At 45.2% G+C, this 20,000-nt stretch overlaps 1 protein-coding gene across 1 annotated transcript in view; it reads right to left on the reverse strand.

The window, feature by feature from the left end:
* The window catches only part of sox6 (SRY-box transcription factor 6), a 144,882-nt gene that overhangs the window by 26,698 nt on the left and 98,184 nt on the right, over positions 1 to 20,000 (reverse strand). Inside the window, exons 10-12 of the mRNA XM_079497731.1 lie at positions 11,050 to 11,199; positions 7,329 to 7,503; positions 6,223 to 6,464 (exon numbers count right to left, since the gene is read on the reverse strand). Coding sequence (XP_079353857.1) covers positions 6,223 to 6,464; positions 7,329 to 7,503; positions 11,050 to 11,199 — 567 coding nt within the window. The remainder of the gene's footprint in view (positions 1 to 6,222; positions 6,465 to 7,328; positions 7,504 to 11,049; positions 11,200 to 20,000) is intronic.

Genomic DNA, 20,000 nt, shown 5'->3' on the forward strand with positions numbered 1-20,000 from the left:
GCTTTGTGTATCAGTTGTCAGTCAGCGCCATGGTCTAAGTCCAGGCTTTGAGGTCCTCCAACTGAAACCCTCAACGATCTGTCCGAAACCTGACGGAGACAAAGGCTGCACTTCTACATCCACCGCCTCCCTGTTCTGCTCCTCATCTGTTTTGTGTTTTTATTGTAACCGATTGTGATGTTATTTATAAGTCTGCAGTCTTCCAGTAGTTGGTAGTTTTGAACCATTTGACTCTTAAGTGCATCCAGACGTGCGGTGAGTGAGTGCATACATGCTTTCTTTCATGCAGACTCTCTCTTTTAGCAGGAGCTCCCCGTTGCAAAGGCCTGTGCAGCAAGAGAACCAACAGTAGCAACCAGCCACAGACTGGCATCTGCTCTCCCATGGAATTCCTCTAGAAGTCTACATCATCTAAAACAGGTATCACTACCACTTGCTAATTTTCGAATTTTAGAAAATGGGCATGAGATACAGTATAATTCTGGGTATGAATTATCTGATCTAAACCTATTCTGGGCATCATGCCATCATTTTATTTAATCACTGAATAAGCTGTTGTTAGTTGGGTAAGGATATACAGTTATTATATATATACACAGACACACACACACACACACATACACACCACACACACACACACACACACACACACACACACACACACACACACACACACACACACACACACACACACACACACACACACACACACACACACACACACACACACACACACACACACACACACACACACACACACACACACAGAACAAGTCAAACCAACAAAATCGGACCTACTGTAGCAGTTTAAATGATCCAATTTGAAATGGCAAATTTCATGTGTTACCATATCTATGTTTTCAGGGTCATTCTATCAGAGAGCTTAGATCCCCCCCAACCCCTTCTACATGCTGTGCTCAGATCATTTGTGTTGAGCTCATGTATTTTTATGGGTTTCCAGCTCCCAACGACCCTGAACTGTTCATTGGGTCCTCAAGGGATTGTTAAGTTGGGCTTAAATCTCCAACCTTATCAAACACTCCAGGTTGCAAAGTGAAGTATATTAGAGCATTACTGAATCAGCCTAATGTGTAGACTGAACCTTGTGACCTGTTGGACACTGAAGCCATTATGAGCCAACTGCAACAATGGCACAGAACATAAATGGCCCTTTGTGGCCAAGTCTGCCTCTTCGTCTTTGTTGCATGATCCCTGTGGTCAGCACAGTCTTACAGGTCTAACTTAACAGGGCCAGAAACATTTTTCAAGCCACTGCAGGATGCCAGAATATAAAATGACGAGTAAAGAAAATAATGGAGCTACCTCAGCCAAATGGCCCAACCAAGATGCGGTCTTGATGTCTTTCTGGGGGAGAGACAAGATGAAACGAAAGGCATGATGACCTGGGACTGGAGCCCACACACACGCAGACACAGATGTGTGCACACGCACGCACGCACGCACGCACGCACGCACGCACGCACACACACACACACACACACACACACACACACTTCAACCAGAGTCATAGACTATTTTTATACTTTTGGCAAATATGAACAATTGGACAAAGCTTTAATGTAAGCAATCTTCAACAATAGCACTTGCTGGCTATGGCCAGTGTCTGGGAGCTGAACATAATCTAATTTGGATGGGCAAACCCTTGTATGCCAGGGATTTACATTGCAGCCAAAACGCCTTGGTTTGCAATTTCCAAGACAGCAGTCGAAAAGGAGCAGAAAATTGCTTCCAGGGCTGCAGACCAGACAAGATTATATTCAAAGTCTTTGTGAGGGCTTTGCCTGAATAGATCTCTGGCATCACACACACACATGCACGCGTCGCGCACGCACGCGCGCACGCACGCACACACGCATGTACGCACGCACACACGCATGTACGCGTACATGCACACAAGAGCAAGGCGTGTAACCACTATAACCAATAGGTTAGGAGTCAGGATTTGGTGGAGCACAAGTATAAGGCTTAAGCTCCATTTGAATATTTAGGAGCTGAGCTCCGAGATGAGGGAGATGGACAATTGCACTCATCAATATTGACGAGGGGAGGGGCTGTGGGGCAGAAGAGGGCGGTTCAATAGGTTAATACACTGGCCTTTCACCTCTTGCTTCCAGTTTGGGACATGTCAGCAAAGGAATATATTTTATCTGTGCATCCAGCCTCCAGTGCATCCCATCTGCAGCTATACTATCACAGCCAAGACAAGAACAAACATGGTGGGCTATCAGTTTTGAAATGTGCCACTCTTAACGCATTCAGGCCTGACGTCGAAAAGAAAAAAAAAAGTCTTCTAAATAATGACAATTTTCGGAAAGATTTGAGGCACATTTTAACGATTTTTCAAAAATAGCAGACCTACAAGTTCATAGCGCGCCACTCGGTGGCGCGCTATGAGCTTGTAGATCTGCTATTTTTCAATAGCTAAATTATAACAATGTATGTAACCACCAAAAGGGGTTCCCGCTAAAAATGGGTTAACAATGAGTAGCACTGGGCTTGTCTTCCAATTCCACATATTGGATGTAACTGCTGTCAAATGTGTATCTGCTGACATCTAAGTAGAATGCACATGAAAAGCACCCTCTATTCCAACTGCTTGGTGAATAGGGTACTTTACTGATGCTATTGTTTATTCAAGCATGACTCACAGAAACACAGTGCATCCACTTATAGCCACAGTACATAATAGCAGGAAACAATTCCAAGAGCTACAAATGGATGGGACATATTTGACTCTAGGCATTCTGCCAGAAGCTCTAGATGAAAACCCTCTGCTGGATGAGGAGAAGTTGGTAAATAATGGAACAAAGTAATTGCCCTCTAAAGACAATAATACCTTTAGATTAATATTTCAAGCAGGTAAATTGTTGTGGGGTTGTAAAGAGGTTTTTATGTATTGTGCTGAGGGGATATGCCGTAGTAAAACGCACAAATAAAAAGACAAGGCAAGGAAACACACTCCCGTAAAGCATGAATATTTTACATGTCCTCAAGCGCAGGGCCTCTCTATCTCCTAGGTCAATGATCAGGCAGAGGGGAAGGGAGGAAGGGGTAAAGGAAAGACACGGAGAGAGAGAGAGATTGAGAGAGAGAGAGAGAGAGAGAGAGAGAGAGAGAGAGAATAGGGGTTAGGGAAGGATGCATTGTACTTCACCAACACACTTTGTATTAAAAGATAAATTGATCCATCTGTAAGCAGCACTTAGACCCACTCTGCCGCCCGGTCGTTACACTGGGATAAATCAATATTTAATATCCCCGTCTAACGGCCACACTTGATGATTTTAACCTCTCCTTAATCCCATTTATGTTACCTTTTCAGAATCTTCGCCATGATCTCTCTCACCATGATAAACTTCCAAACAAGAGACTGTGAGGGGAGCTATTAAAGAGCGCACCGTATTTATGTCAGGTGAGGCTCTTGGCTGAAATATTAATAATTCTGAAACTGACCAAAGTGAAAGCTTTTATCTGGGACATTCAAACCTCTATAGGCTGTTGTATCAGCAGGACCCCCCCCCCCCCAACCCCCCCTCTCTCCCTCTCTCTCTCCCTCATGGCTGAAAATTATAGTCTACTACTGTTTTTCGCTGCAGCAGAAATGTGATGATGACGGGGTAATTCTTTTAGCTGACTTGGTAAAGTGTGTCTTTTAATTTTATTTTACCACCCACCCAAATAGCAACACTGTCACAAGAGCTAGGAGGTGATAGTATCTCAGTAACTGACATATATAGGATCTAGAGAACCAGACATGAGCACAGTTCACACACATACATTTGTCATTTATGAACTGTGACTGTGTGTCCTATCCTCTCACACTATAAAAGTCTCTCGTCCAATAAAGTCAGACCGGTGTATATTGCTAAGTCCTCGTATTTAAAGGCCGGTGAGAAGGCTCCACACACGCACGCACGCACGCACGCACGCACGCACGCACGGACGCACGCATGCACGGACACACACAGCAGTGACATCCCAAGACAGGAGTCTCCGGTGTGTGTACAGTTACCGTTAGCAACGCAATAACCCAAACATACCAGTCATATTCTCAACCTGATACTGCAGCTAATTATTATTTGTTGTTTCTGTCTGTGTGCTGTCAATGCTCTGATCCTCCAGTCTCTGCCAGCCTCCCAGCATGCACTGCACTCACTCTTACATCAAAGCTTACTCCTGCAACACCTTTTTTGCGCTCTCTCTCAATATCTCTCTCTCTCTCTCTCGCTGGCACGCACGCACGCATGCACGCACGCACACACCTCTATTCTCAGACTGGAAACAGAGGGTAAAAGGTAGAGTAGAGGTGAGGTGAGGAGTGATTGACTGTGTCAAGTGCTACCCCCCCATTAAAAAAACCACTCAGCTCACCTGAGATGATTGCTTAACCCATTCAGGCCCGACGTCGAAATTAAAAAAAATAGTTTTCTAAATCATGACAATTTTCGGAAAGACTTGAGGCACATTTTAACGATTTTTCAAAAATAGCAGACCTACAAGTTCATAGCGCGCCACTCGGTGGCGCGCTATGAGCTTGTAGATCTGCTATTTTTCAATAGCTAAATTATAACATAATGTATGTAACCACCAAAAGGGGTTCCCGCTCAAAATGGGTTAAACACAAACTGAATAGACAGCTTGGCCCGCCACAATGCAAGGAAGACAAAACTAAATCAAACAAAAGACACGCCAGGGAGTGGAAAAAAAGGCATCAAGCTCTACCTGCTAAGAACAATGTAGCCGTAGGTGTATGCAGCCTGTTGAAAAGCGCTCTATTCACTCATTGTTCCGACACCGCATTCATGTCATGTAGCGGCAGATTCCGTTGCTTGGCTGACCACACGCTCACCTCAGAGGCAGGGAGGCTCCTGTCCCAAACAGGGACTGCTCTGTAAAATCCTGAGTGTTCACTTAACTCAGAGAGGGTACTAATGTAACCACAGGTCCATTTGGTTAAACCAACTATGGGAAAGGAGCTAAAAGGTGCATACCTAACAGGCCTCACATCCACTGATCCTTAAGGTTTCTTATGCACAAAGAGAGGCAAGAATGGCGGAGCAAATGGCTTAAAGACGCACATAATAGGATGAGGAAAGATGGGATACAATAAGACAGGATAGATCATATCCACTTCAATGATAATAGATCAGAGAATACATCGTTATTGCCCGCGGGTGTTAGTCTGACATTAGTTGTCATTAACGAAAGAGAGATTCAATTTCTCCGCATCCCCTCTGCGGGTCCCACCAATTTATTTGCCTCTCTTCAGCGGAAGCACAGATGATTGCCACCTGCGTAGAGAGAGATCGCACCCAAACACCACATTAAGGGGAAATCAAAATAGATATTCATTGACTTTTTCTTTTACATACATTGACCTAGTTGAAGCTGTTGGTTGAAAGTGTTAGGTGCTGAAATATTAATGAGCCATCGCTCCCAGTTCCTGCCTGCTCCTCAGCCAACTGGCAACATGGCATCAAACTGAAGGGAGGAGGACAGCTTTTTTCTCTTCTCTATCTCCTTGATTGACTCATCGATTGAAGATATTTTTAAAGGGGATCCCTGGGAGTGTGCGCTCCTGGTACAAAGCGGGGCCCTGTCCCGCGTCGAGGGACAGAGAGCGCCGCAAGTCTGCTTTAATTGGGCAAAGACTTCAGAGCCTTCTTAACCCGCGCCGGGCACTGCCATGGCCTGTCTCGGCCCTCACACACAACATTAACACCAAGTCTCACAGATACTTATGAACACACACACACACACACACACACACACACACACACACACACACACACACACACACACACACACACACACTACACATGCCAATCAATAGCACCACTCTGGACAGGGATTAAAGAGAAATATTGGTCTTAAGAATTAACAGCTATATCAGATCACTGTGTTCCAGTTTCTATCCTAGTGTGTATTTTTTTATATAGTTTATGAAGTTTATGAAGAACTACAGTATGAGTGGCAGCAGTATCTCTGGTCAAGTGTATCTTAATAGGCGTGCTGTAGTAAAATGGATTCTACACTAACACATTTCTGTATATATATAATGTTCGATGAAGCTCGTGGCGACAACAGGGAACCACACCAGTAACTTGTGTAAAGATGTAACTGCGAACACGCTTGAAAGTGTGCACTGTAGCGTACGCGACAGAGGGAAAGGACGAGACTGTTAGCTGCATCATAGCTGACCTTGTCTGCTCTGCAGTTGCTGAGGCCCATGGAGGTGAGAGCGGAGAGCTTGGCCTCCATGCCCTGTTGGTGATGCTGCAGCTGCTCTCGCTGGATCTGCTCCCTCATCTTCCTGGCTTCCTGGATGGCCTTCATCACTGCGTCCTGGTCCCCGAACAGTGCCGTGGAGTTTAGACTGGATAGGATGTCTGTGTAGGCAGACGCCAGCGACACGAAGCAGGGGGCAGAGACAGCAAAATGATCTGTTAGGACACGCAAACAAAAGTGGAACACTTTTTTGTACAGCACAGTACAGTATACAGACATACGTGCGACTACGCAGGCACACACCCACGAGCACGCTACTCAGTTCAGGTTTGATAGCAGGTGTTTATCTGTCAGATGTGAAGTATCAAAGCTTCTAAAAGCTCCTCCTCCTTCCTGTGTGTGTGTGTGTGTGTGTGTGTGTGTGTGTGTGTGTGTGTGTGTGTGTGTGTGTGTGTGTGTGTGTGTGTGTGTGTGTGTGTGTGTGTGTGTGTGTGTGTGTGTGCGTGTGCGTGTGCGCATGTGGCCTTCAGTTTGAGTGGGATTATTACGGAGAAGCAGATGCAGTGAGAGCCTTTGCATATCTCTTCTTTGTGTAATTAACATCTCTGAGCTAGGTGAGGCTGAGTGGCAGTTGAGATCACAGACGTACAACAAAAATAAACAGACAGCAGTCCAAAGAGAGCAGCGGAAAACCCACAGACTTCCATTTCCAATGAAAGATGTCCTTAATGACAGTTAGGGGGCTGAGTTTAACACATGAGAGGGATGGCGGAACAGGAGGGCACTTAAAAACAAATAATCCCCCACGACTTCCACAAAACTTGAATTAGAGGGCATTGATTTAGAGCAGTTTTAGACCCAGTAGTTAAGCCTGTATTGAGAGAGATACTATTCGTTTTTTTGTTTAGTCTGGATTAAAATCAAATCAAAGTGTTTGTGTAGTTTGTATAATGGTCCGATTCTCTAAATACAGAAAATGATAATAACAATAACAAATATATGATTCTCAGAGATTGTCAGTTGTGTATGTGGTGTGCGCTTGTGCGTGTTTGTGTTAAGCAGTGTTCGGCATAACTTACCCAAAGAGCCACGACCCAGGCCTCCAATGAGGGGGCTAGGGATGCCGCCTTTGCTGACCAGGCTGTTGGGGCTGTTCTTGCCGCCGAACATGTTTTGTGTGGGGGACGCGGGGGACTTGAGCAGGTCTGCTGTCTTAGGCCTGGCAGACAGGTTGAGAGGCTGTGTTCCCTCCTCCTACGCAGCACAGATGAGGGGAAAGAGAGAAGACAGATGTGAATAGGTGCCCCCCCAACTCCATTGGAGAAGGTCTACATTCCCAAATGGCACAGATATGCTCCGTTCCTGGTTAATTACAGAGGCCCTTTCTTGACCCACTCTCCTCTCTTCTCCTCTCCCCTCCTCCATCCTTAGGCACAGTGCCATGATCACGGTCTTCCTCACAGTTGCCCAGTGCCTTTGTTCACACTAATTAAAGCAGATTCTGCCTCTCCGTACGTCTTCATCTGTTCTCCCTCTCCTCCTCCCTGCTTTCTGTCTCTGCACACTAGTTCGACGAATAAATAATGACCAGATAACAGTGCTGCCGACGATCAAAGACAGCTGTTTCATTCATCAGATGTCGACTTACATTATCTACTTCATTAAGTTGTTTTCTAATTTCCTTCCTCATTTGCGCATACTTGGCCTTATTATGTTACACATGATACCAATTGCCACATTATATAATGTGATAAACATAAATCAATCTATGGTTCTATGAGTGGCTTAGTTGTGAGGTGTCAGGGTACTGTACAGTCAGACAGACTGAGACAGAGCTGTACAGACAGAGCTTAGTTGTGAGGTGTCAGGGTACTGTACAGTCAGATACATGTGTTTATTTAATTGTGAGGTGTCAGGGTATTGTACAGTCAGATAGTACTGTACAGTCAGATACATGTGTTTATTTAGTTGTGAGGTGTCAGGGTATTGTACAGTCAGATAGTACTGTACAGTCAGATACATGTGTTTATTTAATTGTGAGGTGTCAGGGTATTGTACAGTCAGATAGTACTGTACAGTCAGATACATGTGTTTATTTAGTTGTGAGGTGTCAGGGTATTGTACAGTCAGATAGTACTGTACAGTCAGATACATGTGTTTATTTAGTTGTGAGGTGTCAGGGTATTGTACAGTCAGATAGTACTGTACAGTCAGATACATGTGTTTATTTAGTTGTGAGGTGTCAGGGTATTGTACAGTCAGATAGTACTGTACAGTCAGATACATGTGTTTATTTAGTTGTGAGGTGTCAGGGTATTGTACAGTCAGATAGTACTGTACAGTCAGATACATGTGTTTATTTCCTGGAGTTCAGTAGTTGGAGCCGTGTGCAGAACAGATGAACAGCAGTGTTCTCCAGAGTGCCTACAAGGATGAAACATTGCTTGTCTGAGGACACCTGCTGCCTAAATGTGTGCTGGTGGAGGTGAGAACAAGAGGAAGTCAGTCGCAGTGGTGGACAGTGGTGGACCTGTTGAGAACTCTAGTTTCCGCCGGCTGCCGGGCGCGGCTGCACTAATAACTTTGGGGCAGGCCAGTCTAGAGTTTGAAATTTGAATGGACAGGTCAGGACATAAGTCAAAAGGGAGACATGGAAGAGGAAGGATGGATGCATGGGGAAGGATCAACATATGGAATGTCAGGTTCTGACATATATCCATATACTGTATGGAGGCAGATTTAAGGGTTTGAGGTTTGAGGTCAGATGTAGAGTTGCTGGCCAATATTGATGACATCAGGGATCTCCATATATGGGCTTAACTGCGACAGCAGGTCGTATTTACTATGACATCAGGGTGTCCACATCTCAATCCCTGATGATGTCACATGATGTCACAAGACCTGGGCACCATATATGGTGCCCGACACACTGATGGTGGCCGACACACTGACAGGAAATGCGCGATTCCATAGTTAACTGTTATAATTATGAAATACTTAATGGCTATTTCAAATATAGTGAAAATAGCCGATGTATACAGCGGCTAGGTTTGAAAATCTCTGAATTTCTTTTCTTTTCTTTTTTTTAAATGTTCTGAATTTCAATACATCAATGCATTGATATTTTAAAATAAACTTTTGTAATTTGTACTTTTGAATACAAAAATCATACGTACTTTGTCTACCACTGGTAAGTGGCCATAAAGCTGGAGGTACACCTCCTCTGCATTCAAAACCATGTTTAATTTTTGACATTTGTCCCCTGTGACCTGCCCAAAATAGGGATGACAGGACAACATAATGGATTAAATTGAGAATTTGACTGTATAAGATAGTGTCAACTTTGACTTAGATGAAGGCCACTCAATTTGTATCTACCCCCCCATAACAGTATAACGTACAAGCCTAAAGTGGTCTGAATGACAAGTAATGAATAATCATGTTGAAATTTAGAGAAATTATGCTCAGACGATGTAAGTAAAGCCACAGCAAGAGTATGCATCGAAATGGCTTGAATAGAATAAATATTGCGAGCCGTGAAAAAGCTGTCACTTTGTAGGTTATAAAATGTGTGCCTACAGCAGTGTTTTAAATAAGATAGGAGCTTATGCTGTCATTAAGTGAATCTTTTTCAAAGCCCAAGTGTCTCCTTGTCCAAACATATGGCTCAAACACAGACTGCCCCAAGGCCGTGTTATTGCAGTGCCAATAACAGTTTGTCATGCAGCGAAGCTGAAAGCAGACAAACAAAACTAAAGGCAATCTAATTCCATCTAAGTATGGACACAGATGGGGCCGTCAGTGCAGATTTGCTTGCAATTTATGTTCAATCCCTACCATTTTATGTTCAAAATGTGTGTAGTATTTATTGGTAGGATCTACTTTGCAGGCGGTTTGTAGTAATATTGCTCAAAATGTTCTTCACCTCATCGGGTGAATGAAAAATGACAGTTTGATGCCAGTTTTTAGGATGAATTCCCAGCAGGCAGCAGGCGTAAAGAGTGTGTTGTGTGTTGTGTGCGTGTGTGTGTGTGTGTGTGTGTGTGTGTGTGTGTGTGTGTGTGTGTGTGTGTGTGTGTGTAATCTGTGTATACGCGCATGTGTGTGCACGATTGCACGTCTGTTTGCCCATGTGTCTGTCTGTGTGTGTAAGCGTCCTGAAGAGAATACCAGAGTGCTGCCCTACCATTTAATGACATGATTTATGTACCTTCTCCATTGTGATATTATTAAGCTAAACTTTTCCAAATGGACGTATGTTTCTTATTATGGCTCAAGTGAGTGGGGATGATGTATATGCCCTATGATCTGTGCAGAGGTCTGGTGGATCCATGCCATACAGCAGCAGAAAAATACCTCCTGTATTTGGTTTATTTACAAGGCCCCAAAAAAAGAAGAAATCATCAATCTTGCTTTTTCCCCCTGCATTTGAACAACACTGTTTAACTTTTCTGTCATAATGGTTTTGTTCCATCCCAGTTACATAAAAAAAAATCAGGAGCAAAAAAAAAAAACACCGTTTCTTTGTGATCAGAAACCATGTGTTCCACAAATTACTTGCTTGGAGCAGCCATAACCATAGCAACCTTGTCCACAGAGTTCTGGTTGAGAGAGAGAGAGGGCCTTGTTAAAACCTCACAGATTGATGGGCTGCTTGAAGTCGGGCTCTGCAATGGTCTGCTATAACACTGATGCGGTGCGCAGCGGCGCTGCTTGCTATTTCACTGAGACAGGACCAAGGAGTCTAGATCAAGTGCCGCTTAAGGCCGAAGATGGGGAGGATGGGTGTGAGGGTCGTACCTTAATGTAACTGCCGGGGCTGGAGGACCTCTTGTCATTCTTCAGAGAGGAGGGAGAAATGGGCCCACTGTTATTCGGGGGCTGGGGGAGAGGGGGCATCTTGGCTCCGGGAGAGACCTGCATGCTGGCAAGCTGGGCGGCATACAGTTGCTGTAGGGAGGTGGAGAAAGCCGCAAGGCGTTAACATCCAAAGCCAGCAAACATTCAAAGTTTTATATTCTCTCTTTTCCTCTCCCTAAAAACTGCTTCTCTGTCTGCCTTCATCTCCATCTCTGCTTCTTTCTCTCCCCCCTCTCTCTTTTCCCTCTCTCTCTCTCTCTCTCCCTTTCCCCCTCTCTCTCTCCCCTCTCTCGCTATGTCTTTCCTCTCTTTCCATGAGGCTGGCAGAGAACCTCCATCAAAGGTCTTAACTGTATTTCAAAGACTGAACCCAAAGAGAGACAGCAGTCTTAAAAACCACACAGAGATGGCTTTCATTCAAGATACTTGGAGGCCTTATTTTCCACTCATCACAGAGAAAAGTGTGCACACTGAATGCAAGTGTGTTAGCAAAGTGAACTCTCTTCTCTATGGGTGTACACGTCTTGCTATTGAAGTTTCTGGCCCGTGATTTGTCCTCGTACGTACAGTGCAGCCATGTGAGCCTGTCTAATTCGTCCACCATCCCACAATGTTAGAAATCCCAACCTCAATTGGACTGCCATCACAGGATGCGTAAAATACATACATTATTAAGGCTTAGAAACTTGCACAAAGACCATTGATGTCGTCACACTTACTTTCGTTGGCGATCTATCAGTAAGTTCTCCACCATTGGTGACCTGACCTGTCAAACGTGTGTGGTGCAATTGCCAAAGCAGTCGGTGACGCTAATCCCAGTGACGGGGTTGAACTCTGATTGATAATTGATGTTTCTACCACTGAGCTGATTGTCTGGCATACATTCTACGGAGTGGTTGAGGATATTGATACAAAGATTGAATGTTTAAAAAGAGGGGGAAATAAAAAACCAACGGATCCTTCTAATTGTGTGTTGGATTCAACTTTGGACAAAGTACTGTCAAACATATCATTCTTCTTTATTTTAGATAAACTCACAGTTCAGTTTCATTACTTTCATTACATCATTACATAATTTTGGATATCAATAATGCAGACACAGGAAAGAAAAAGAAGATGAAGACTGGAAAGCTTTGATGTCCATATTTTTCCGCTAATTTCTCTCTTTCTTTGTTCAGGTGAGTATTGATTGGCCACCTGGCACTGACACAAGAGGCAACTAAAGACCTGGAGGTGTGGCCAATGCTGTTAAGCTATTTTGAGTGGCCAAACAGCATTGGCCACACCTCCAGGTCTTAAGTCAAGTCATAAGACCTGATACTTAGACATGCAAAATAGGGCCCAATTATAGTGTCTCCAAAGTATATAGAGCCCCTACATAGAGCACTCCTCATCAGACACACAGCACCCCAAGAATAACCCCACTGGCTGTCCTATCACCAAACTATATAAAGCAACCGTTTTGTTTTTCTATGTTATGCAATCGAGGCGCTGTTTGGTAGAATCTGTTTTCCAGCAGCTAAGCAGCATGCTCTGCCTAATTTCCCGGTTTGAGCAGCCATGTACAGAGAGACTGCGTTTGTGTGGATGGAAAGAGAGAGAATTAAAAGAAGGGAAAAAAAGACAGCCCCGGTGTTAGTGACCTGGGTGTCCCACCTTTGGCAGTGCGGACGCAGACGACTAAAGCCAAACAAAGCATTTTGTGTCTGTGCACATATCTCCAGATATAAACACGTACCAAGTCCTAGAAGAAACTTTATCGCTGCCGCATAAGCGTCAGTACAAAAGGGCCATTCTTCCAGGGGGACCTGGGGATAACAACAGCACATGGGCAGCGGAAATGACAGGCTGATTATGTTCCCACAATGATAGCACTGCCCCCACCTCGCTCACAAGCAGCCTTTTGTCTTCAAGAGGAGTGAGTGGACACAACTCTGTTTTCTTCTCCCGTGAGGCAGTCTCTCCGTGTAAATCGGAATGGTAAAGGTAGTGTGTGTGCATGCGCGTGCGTGCATATATTTTTCTGTGCGTGCATACGTGTGTGTGTGTGTGTGTGTGTGTGTGTGTGTGTGTGTGTGTGTGTGTGTGTGTGTGTGTGTGTGTGTGTGTGTGTGTGTGCGTGTGAAAGAGAGAGAGTTTCTGTTGCCTGCCTGTGACTCCAGGCTACTGGTAGACGAGCGGAAGTGGGATCTGTTGGACAGATGTTGGTTAACAGGCCTGTCGATGGCCGTGTCCCTGACCTCAAGTGGGAAGAACTTTATTGTCCCGGAAAAAGAGCATAATTGGACTTTGCCTCAAATTAGAGGCAGTCGGGCTTCCCTTTGTGAGCGCTGATTAGCAGGTCAGTGCCACAGGGTGGAACCAACAGCTCGCCTCCAGGAGTCAAAGAACAATAAATACAATCAGGAGGCTCAGGAATGAAGAGTGATGTGTTGATCCTTCATCCACTGCTCAAGAACATAGGCAGACATGAATTCCTGCTCATATCTTCCAGGCTCAATTATATGAAGTTACGGGCCTTTTTTCTTTTGAATTATCTATAGACTGAATATCCTCAAAAAAGATTCGTAGTCAGAGCTCCGTGTAGCGATTACACCCGCTAATTAGAGTTAACTGGACTTAACTAAGGTCCGAATAACAGTCAATCAAATGGGCGGTGTGGGGCCCGAGAGGCCGGGTTAATCCATTGAGACCTGGAACGCATCCATGTCACGTTAGCGTTTAACCACATTAACCATTAACCCATTTTGGGGCGGGAACTTTTGGTGTTTTAAACATTGTTATAATTTAGCTATTGAAAAATAGCAGATCTACAAGCTCATAGCGCGCCACCGAGTGGCGCGCTATGAACTTGTAGGTCTGCTATTTTTGAAAAATCGTTAAAATGTGCCTAAAATCTTTCCGAAAATTTAGAAAACTTTTTTTTTTAAATTTCGACGTCAGGCCTGAATGGGTTAAGTAGACAGACTGATGCGTGATGAGTGATGCGGTATCTCTCCATGCCCAGGACACATGTTCTAGTCCCCTAAGCAGAGGACATCTGCCTGCCCCTCTCAGTAGACTCGAATCCCCCCCCACCACCCCACACACACGCCAAGCCTTCTTGCCAAGCAAGGGCAGGAGAAGGCTCATAGTAATGAGGGTCAAGCTGAAAGTCAATGAGGGACCAGGGTCTGTACTGTGGAAAGAAGTTGGCAAAAGACCAGTCGTGAAAGAAGTACTATTTTTTTTTCTTTGTACTTAAGTCAAAGTAGCAATACCACAATAAAAAATAATTATGTTACGAGTAATAGTCTTACTTGGAAAACAAAGCTTTTTAAGTGCTTAAATGCTCCACTCGTGTGTTACAAATGGATAAGGTCATGTATGCAACTTTCCTGTTCCAGGCCGGATTTGAATCGCTCTCCTGCGCAAGTACGGACATTTTTACTATTGAGCTGATAGAGCCTTACTGCAACCATTGAATTCCCGGCTTGTCTTATTTGTTTTTGCTTTATTTGAGTGTTTTTTTCCTAGTAGATGAGTAGATGAATGTCATATTGAAGTTGTAATTCTGTAATATTATTACAGTATTTGTGTCAGAATGCCTGGTCCGCTGTAACCTCTTCCTGCGTGCGTGCGTGCGTGCGTGCGTGCACGTTTCCTCTTTTATTTCCCAACGCAGAAACATGAATGAGAAAACTGAACAAAGCCCCTCTGTTTGCCACACCTACACCAGTGACCAGCAAACTGTTTAAACACACACACACGCACACGCACATGCACACGCACGTGACACACGCACAAACCAAAACCTATATGTAGCAATACACACCTACACACACACATGCTGGCATGTGCACGCTCTGTGTGACCCCCCTACCCCCAACCCATCTCCCAGCAGACTAAAGCAGATCTCAGCGAGCATGGATTCCAAATGAGCCCGGCAGGCCCAAGGTCAGCCTGTTAGCCTCTGGTAATTAAAAGCGAGCCCTCTGGAGGCAGCAGAGGTTAAACGGAGAGATTCACTTTTTGTGCCTGCGACAACATAACAGCCAGATTACACAGTATGCTGATGATGTCGGACATGATGGCACACTCCTGATCGCACCGTCACTGTACTGTATGACACCCAACCAACTCTGCACCAACCAACTCTGCTAAATATATTACTCTATAGACTAGACCGCGACAAAGGCCCGCCGTCTCAAGCTAACTTGAGCCACGTGAGACACCACCGAGCGAGCTAATGGGAGCGAGTTGCCGTGTTGAACGTTGTGAAGTTCGCTTAGCCGACTCAGGGCCGTTTGAGTTGCGACCCGATAGGCAGAGAATAGTAAATAATGTTCTGACGAGAGTGTTTTCCCCAACTGCCACTCAAAGTGGCTACTGGCGTTTATGAGCAACAATGCTCATAAATATTATTTCAACTTCTTTTTTTCTTCTTTTTTTTAGGTGCTGGACAACAGCACAGCAGCAGATGTTTGAAAATACAACACATGACTGTGTAGTACTGGATGTTTACATCTGCTACTCAATCAGAGAGGTGCACATACACTCCAGTATACTGTAGTAGCAAAGTACACTGAATGTAAACAACGCTATTCCGTAAGTTCGCAATTGTCAATAACAGCCATCTTGTTTATATTGGGACCACCACACCCTTTCTCACTGTGTGTGTGCGTGCGTGCGTGCGTGCGTGTGTGCATGCATGAAGGTGGGCACACACACATTGTGCATGCGTTGTTGTCTGTGACTGTGTCAATATCTCATTCACCTCTGCCCATGCCGAGTGAAGCACTGGGGTGGATATGAGGTTATTAATTGTGCTCCGGTGCACCGCGCCGTTTAAAAGGCAGCAGAGCGCCAGCGCCGTTTGCCACAAGGCTTGTACAGGCTCATTGCCCAGGGCGAGTAGGCAGGCTGACCCGGGCCTGGCCCAGATGTCAGGAGTGGAGGAAGGCGTCCTGGTGCACTGTGCCGATGCTTTCCAGTATGGCCCAACATCTGCCTCATCTGCTGGCACCCAACCTGCTCCCTGATATACCCTCTCCGCTCTGCTCCTTCTCTCTCTCCCATCTTTTCAATATCTGTCCTCAACCCTCTTCTCAATATCGCTCTCTCTTTCTTTTTCTCTCTCTCTCTCTCTCTCTCACACACACGCACACGCACACGCACACGCACACACACACACACACACACACACACACACACACACACACACACACACACACACACACACACACACACACACACACACACAGACCTCCTCATATCAGTGTATGGGTTATTCTGGCCCAGGGGCCCGAGCTCCAGACCTCCTATTCATTGCTACTCACTGCATTATCAACTCTATCTGTCCATCTGTCCCTCTGTTCGCCGCTGCCTCTATCCAGCTGCTCACCTAGCCACCCTATTAGCCAGCTCTCCACACACAGCCAGCGCCGCTGCACTGCTCTGGGTTACCTTCAAAGACCCGGCTCCTCTCCTCATAAACACAGAAACAGCTGCTCTCTACAGTGCGTCTGTTTCTCTCTCTCTCTCGTTCTCTCTCTCTCTCTCTCTCTCTTTCCCCACCTCCCTCCCCCTGTTTCGCTTTCAAAGTCAAAAGTGCTCCTTCACTTCTCAGCAGCGTAGAGGCAGGTCCCTCCACATCTGTAGCACACACAGGCATTTACATCCAAACAAAAGATAATGCCAGGTCTCCCACTCACTCCTTTTCTTCCTGTTTGTGGCCCTGACTGTAACACCTCGTCACTCGAGGCCAATGAGTGCCCTTTCAGATGGAGGGCTTTTTTCTTCCTCGCTCGGAAATCGCTGAGCGTGTCGGCTACTCTTTTCATCTGTTTACAGTGGCACCATCAGTTGAGGCTAGGGCCCAGGTTTATTGTGGGCCCAGAGAGATGCCATTTCCCGATGTGATGGATGGTAATTGCAGTGTAAAGTCACCACTCAAGCAATTTAACATCCAATATTGCAAAGCTTAAGGATGTGGCAGGCCTCTGCAATTTACGCGAAGAACGGGAAATACAAGTGACACGTAGACAGAGGGAGAGAAAAGCAATGGGCAAAATAGAGAGAAATACACAAAGTAATGTCTGATTTGCACACCTGTGTCACACACCGAAATTAGCCGATCTACAAGCTCACAATGGGGAGCGATGAGAGTGAGACATGAGTGAGAAGCAGACGGGAAAGCAAATCTAAACTAGCAAGATAGAAGGAGGATGTAGATTTGACTGGGTGAGAGAAGAGAAGAGGGCTCTATTTATTTAGTCCTAACTGTGATCCTCTGTATAGAGAATCCAGATGTTCTGCTTTATCCAATATTTTTCCCCCCTTTTTTTAATCACTTAAACCTCAAAGTCTGCTTCCAATGATATAAAGCAGGCATGCCTTAAAGTTCCTCCTCCTGTTTATCACTCTGGTTTAAAAAGGGGGGAAAAGCAAAGCAAAAAAAGCAGGGCGATATATAAGATTCTCATTGGCTTTAAGTAAATAGTTTTTCACTTGGCAATTGATGCAAGGTATACTAGTGTACAAACAGCAAATTAAGTGCTGGACCAAATTGAACATTCTTTTGTGGAATTAGGTAAATTCCCCTCTTGTCTCTGCACTCAATTGAATATAGTGGGTGTCAGGGTGGGGACTGGGCCACAACCTGAGCACAATTTCCTGTGTCGGGTGAGAGGTGTCAGTTGTAATCAGGGAAGGACAGTCAGGAATGGAGCCATTGTTTCCTGCAGGTCCGGAGCTCATCCCAACCCGTGTGGGTCCTAATGAAGAGGGGCACGCCGTCGCAGGGATAGTTTACACGCCTTCTCTCCTGTGAGTTGAAGACGAGGGCCAATCTGTCAAGGAAACATTGACTGAAATTGCCCCGTGGAACGGCAATGCCTGGTGACAGCCACTCGCACGCTGCCAGCCCCCAGACTCACGCCACCGCCCTGTATTGACAAGCAAATTATAGTCCCCAACACTCAAACGCAGCCAGCAGGATTCATTTACATCCATCAGCCCTAAACCTTTGTTACCTTGGTGGGGTTTTCCTCTCTTGGATGGAGATGGCAGAAAAAGGAGCCCAGACTGTTATGACAGAGGAGATTGTGAGGAGCCTGCGTGGCCAACATTAAGACTGACGGAGCGGCTAGCCTCGCTGACTGGATGGCTGATCACATTACCTCTGCTGCATTGTGGGAATTAATTCCTCCAATAAGACAATTTTTAAGGTTCATATATTTCACAATCTAAACTGAGTAAATTGGTGAAAATTATACCTTGCCAAGAGCCTGACAGGGAGAGATATTTTAATTAGGGGGGCTGAGCCAATGCACCAGGGTGTGTGTGTGTGTGTGTGTGTGTGTGTGTGTGTGTGTGTGTGTGTGTGTGTGTGTGTGTGTGTGTGTGTGTGTGTGTGTGTGTGTGTGTGTGTGTGTGTGTGTGTGTGTGTGTGTGTGTGTGTGTGTGTGTGTGTGTGTGTGTGTGTGTGTGTGTGTGTGAGAGAGAGAGAGAGAGAGAGAGAGAGAGAGAGACATGAGAAGTGGGTTTGGCTGAACTAAGAAAGTTTAAAGGGTGAATGCGTGTGACCCTACTTGTTCTTTCTTGATGATGCATGAAAACTAAACTCAGTAATGTGACCATTAGTGATGATGATGATGATGATGATGATGATGATGATGACGACGACGACGACGACGATGATTCCGCACACACATCAGAGGCTGTGTTCAAATGTTTGAATAAATGATAAAAGCCCAAACAATCTTTTAAAATGTTTACTTTTCATCACAGGCAGCCAATGGTTTTTCATTGGTTGTATATGTTCTTAGAGTGCTATCGCTTAAAACTATAAAATTATATGATCATAAATTATTTGTTTCTGAAGCCGAAGTCGCATGTTTCTCATCACGTGCGGGCTGAGGACACATGCTGAACGTGACTGCTGGTGCATCTGAGTATACCACAGTGCCAGACAAAGAGTCTCCAAATCTCCTCTCGCCACAAATTACATGACTCGTATTTGTATTCTGTTTCCCTTGTTTACAGTATTACCAGAGCACTTTTTGTCTGCTCCCTTTTGTCCTGATGAGACCTTTGTTACATGCACGCACGACACGGCGCACACACTTAGATTTCTTTTCAGCCAATCTGTTTCGTAGTTCTACTGCAGGCCTGAGGTGAGGATCGGCAGGGTCGCCATTATCACCACAAAAAGGGAGGAGCCGATTCTAACTTAATCAATTCCATGCCTGGCTTGATATGATGTTTTTAATCATACCAGGCTCCCAATGCTTTGTAGAGGAAGTGGCGGCAGTCACATGGATTGTTGATCCCAGCTATGGAGAAAAGGGCATGTTTGACTAGCCTTGCTGTTTTAAGGGGAGTCTCTGTGCAGGGTAAATAGCAGCCAGCAGGCGGAATATATGACAGGCCGACAGACTTCAATTAATGGGAAATGCACCTCTTTTTGTTTACTGTGTTCTGCAAAGGTCAGCCAAGTCATGGTCTTGGAGGCTCTGTTTTTGCCCATTCCCAGGGTTAGATATATTATCAGAATTAATGACTGCAGAGCTTCACCCCAATCTTCAGATATACGACTATCCCCTTTGACCTCACACACCACTATAAATAGACACAGTCACATCAACTCCCAAACCATCACTCTCTCCTAATGGCTGTCTGTAAAACACAAACACAGAAATGCAAACGCATACAAACAGAAACCGACCGTACACATAATCACTTACTACATCTTGAAACGTACGCACACACGCACGCAGGCACGCAGGCACGCGCGCACACACACGCGCACACACACACACACACACACACACACACACACACACACACACACACACACACACACACACACACACACACACACACACACACACACACACACACCTCCCTAA

This window comes from Electrona antarctica (genome assembly GCF_951216825.1).
Source record: "Electrona antarctica genome assembly, chromosome: 3".
NCBI classification, from domain to species: Eukaryota; Metazoa; Chordata; class Actinopteri; order Myctophiformes; family Myctophidae; genus Electrona; species Electrona antarctica.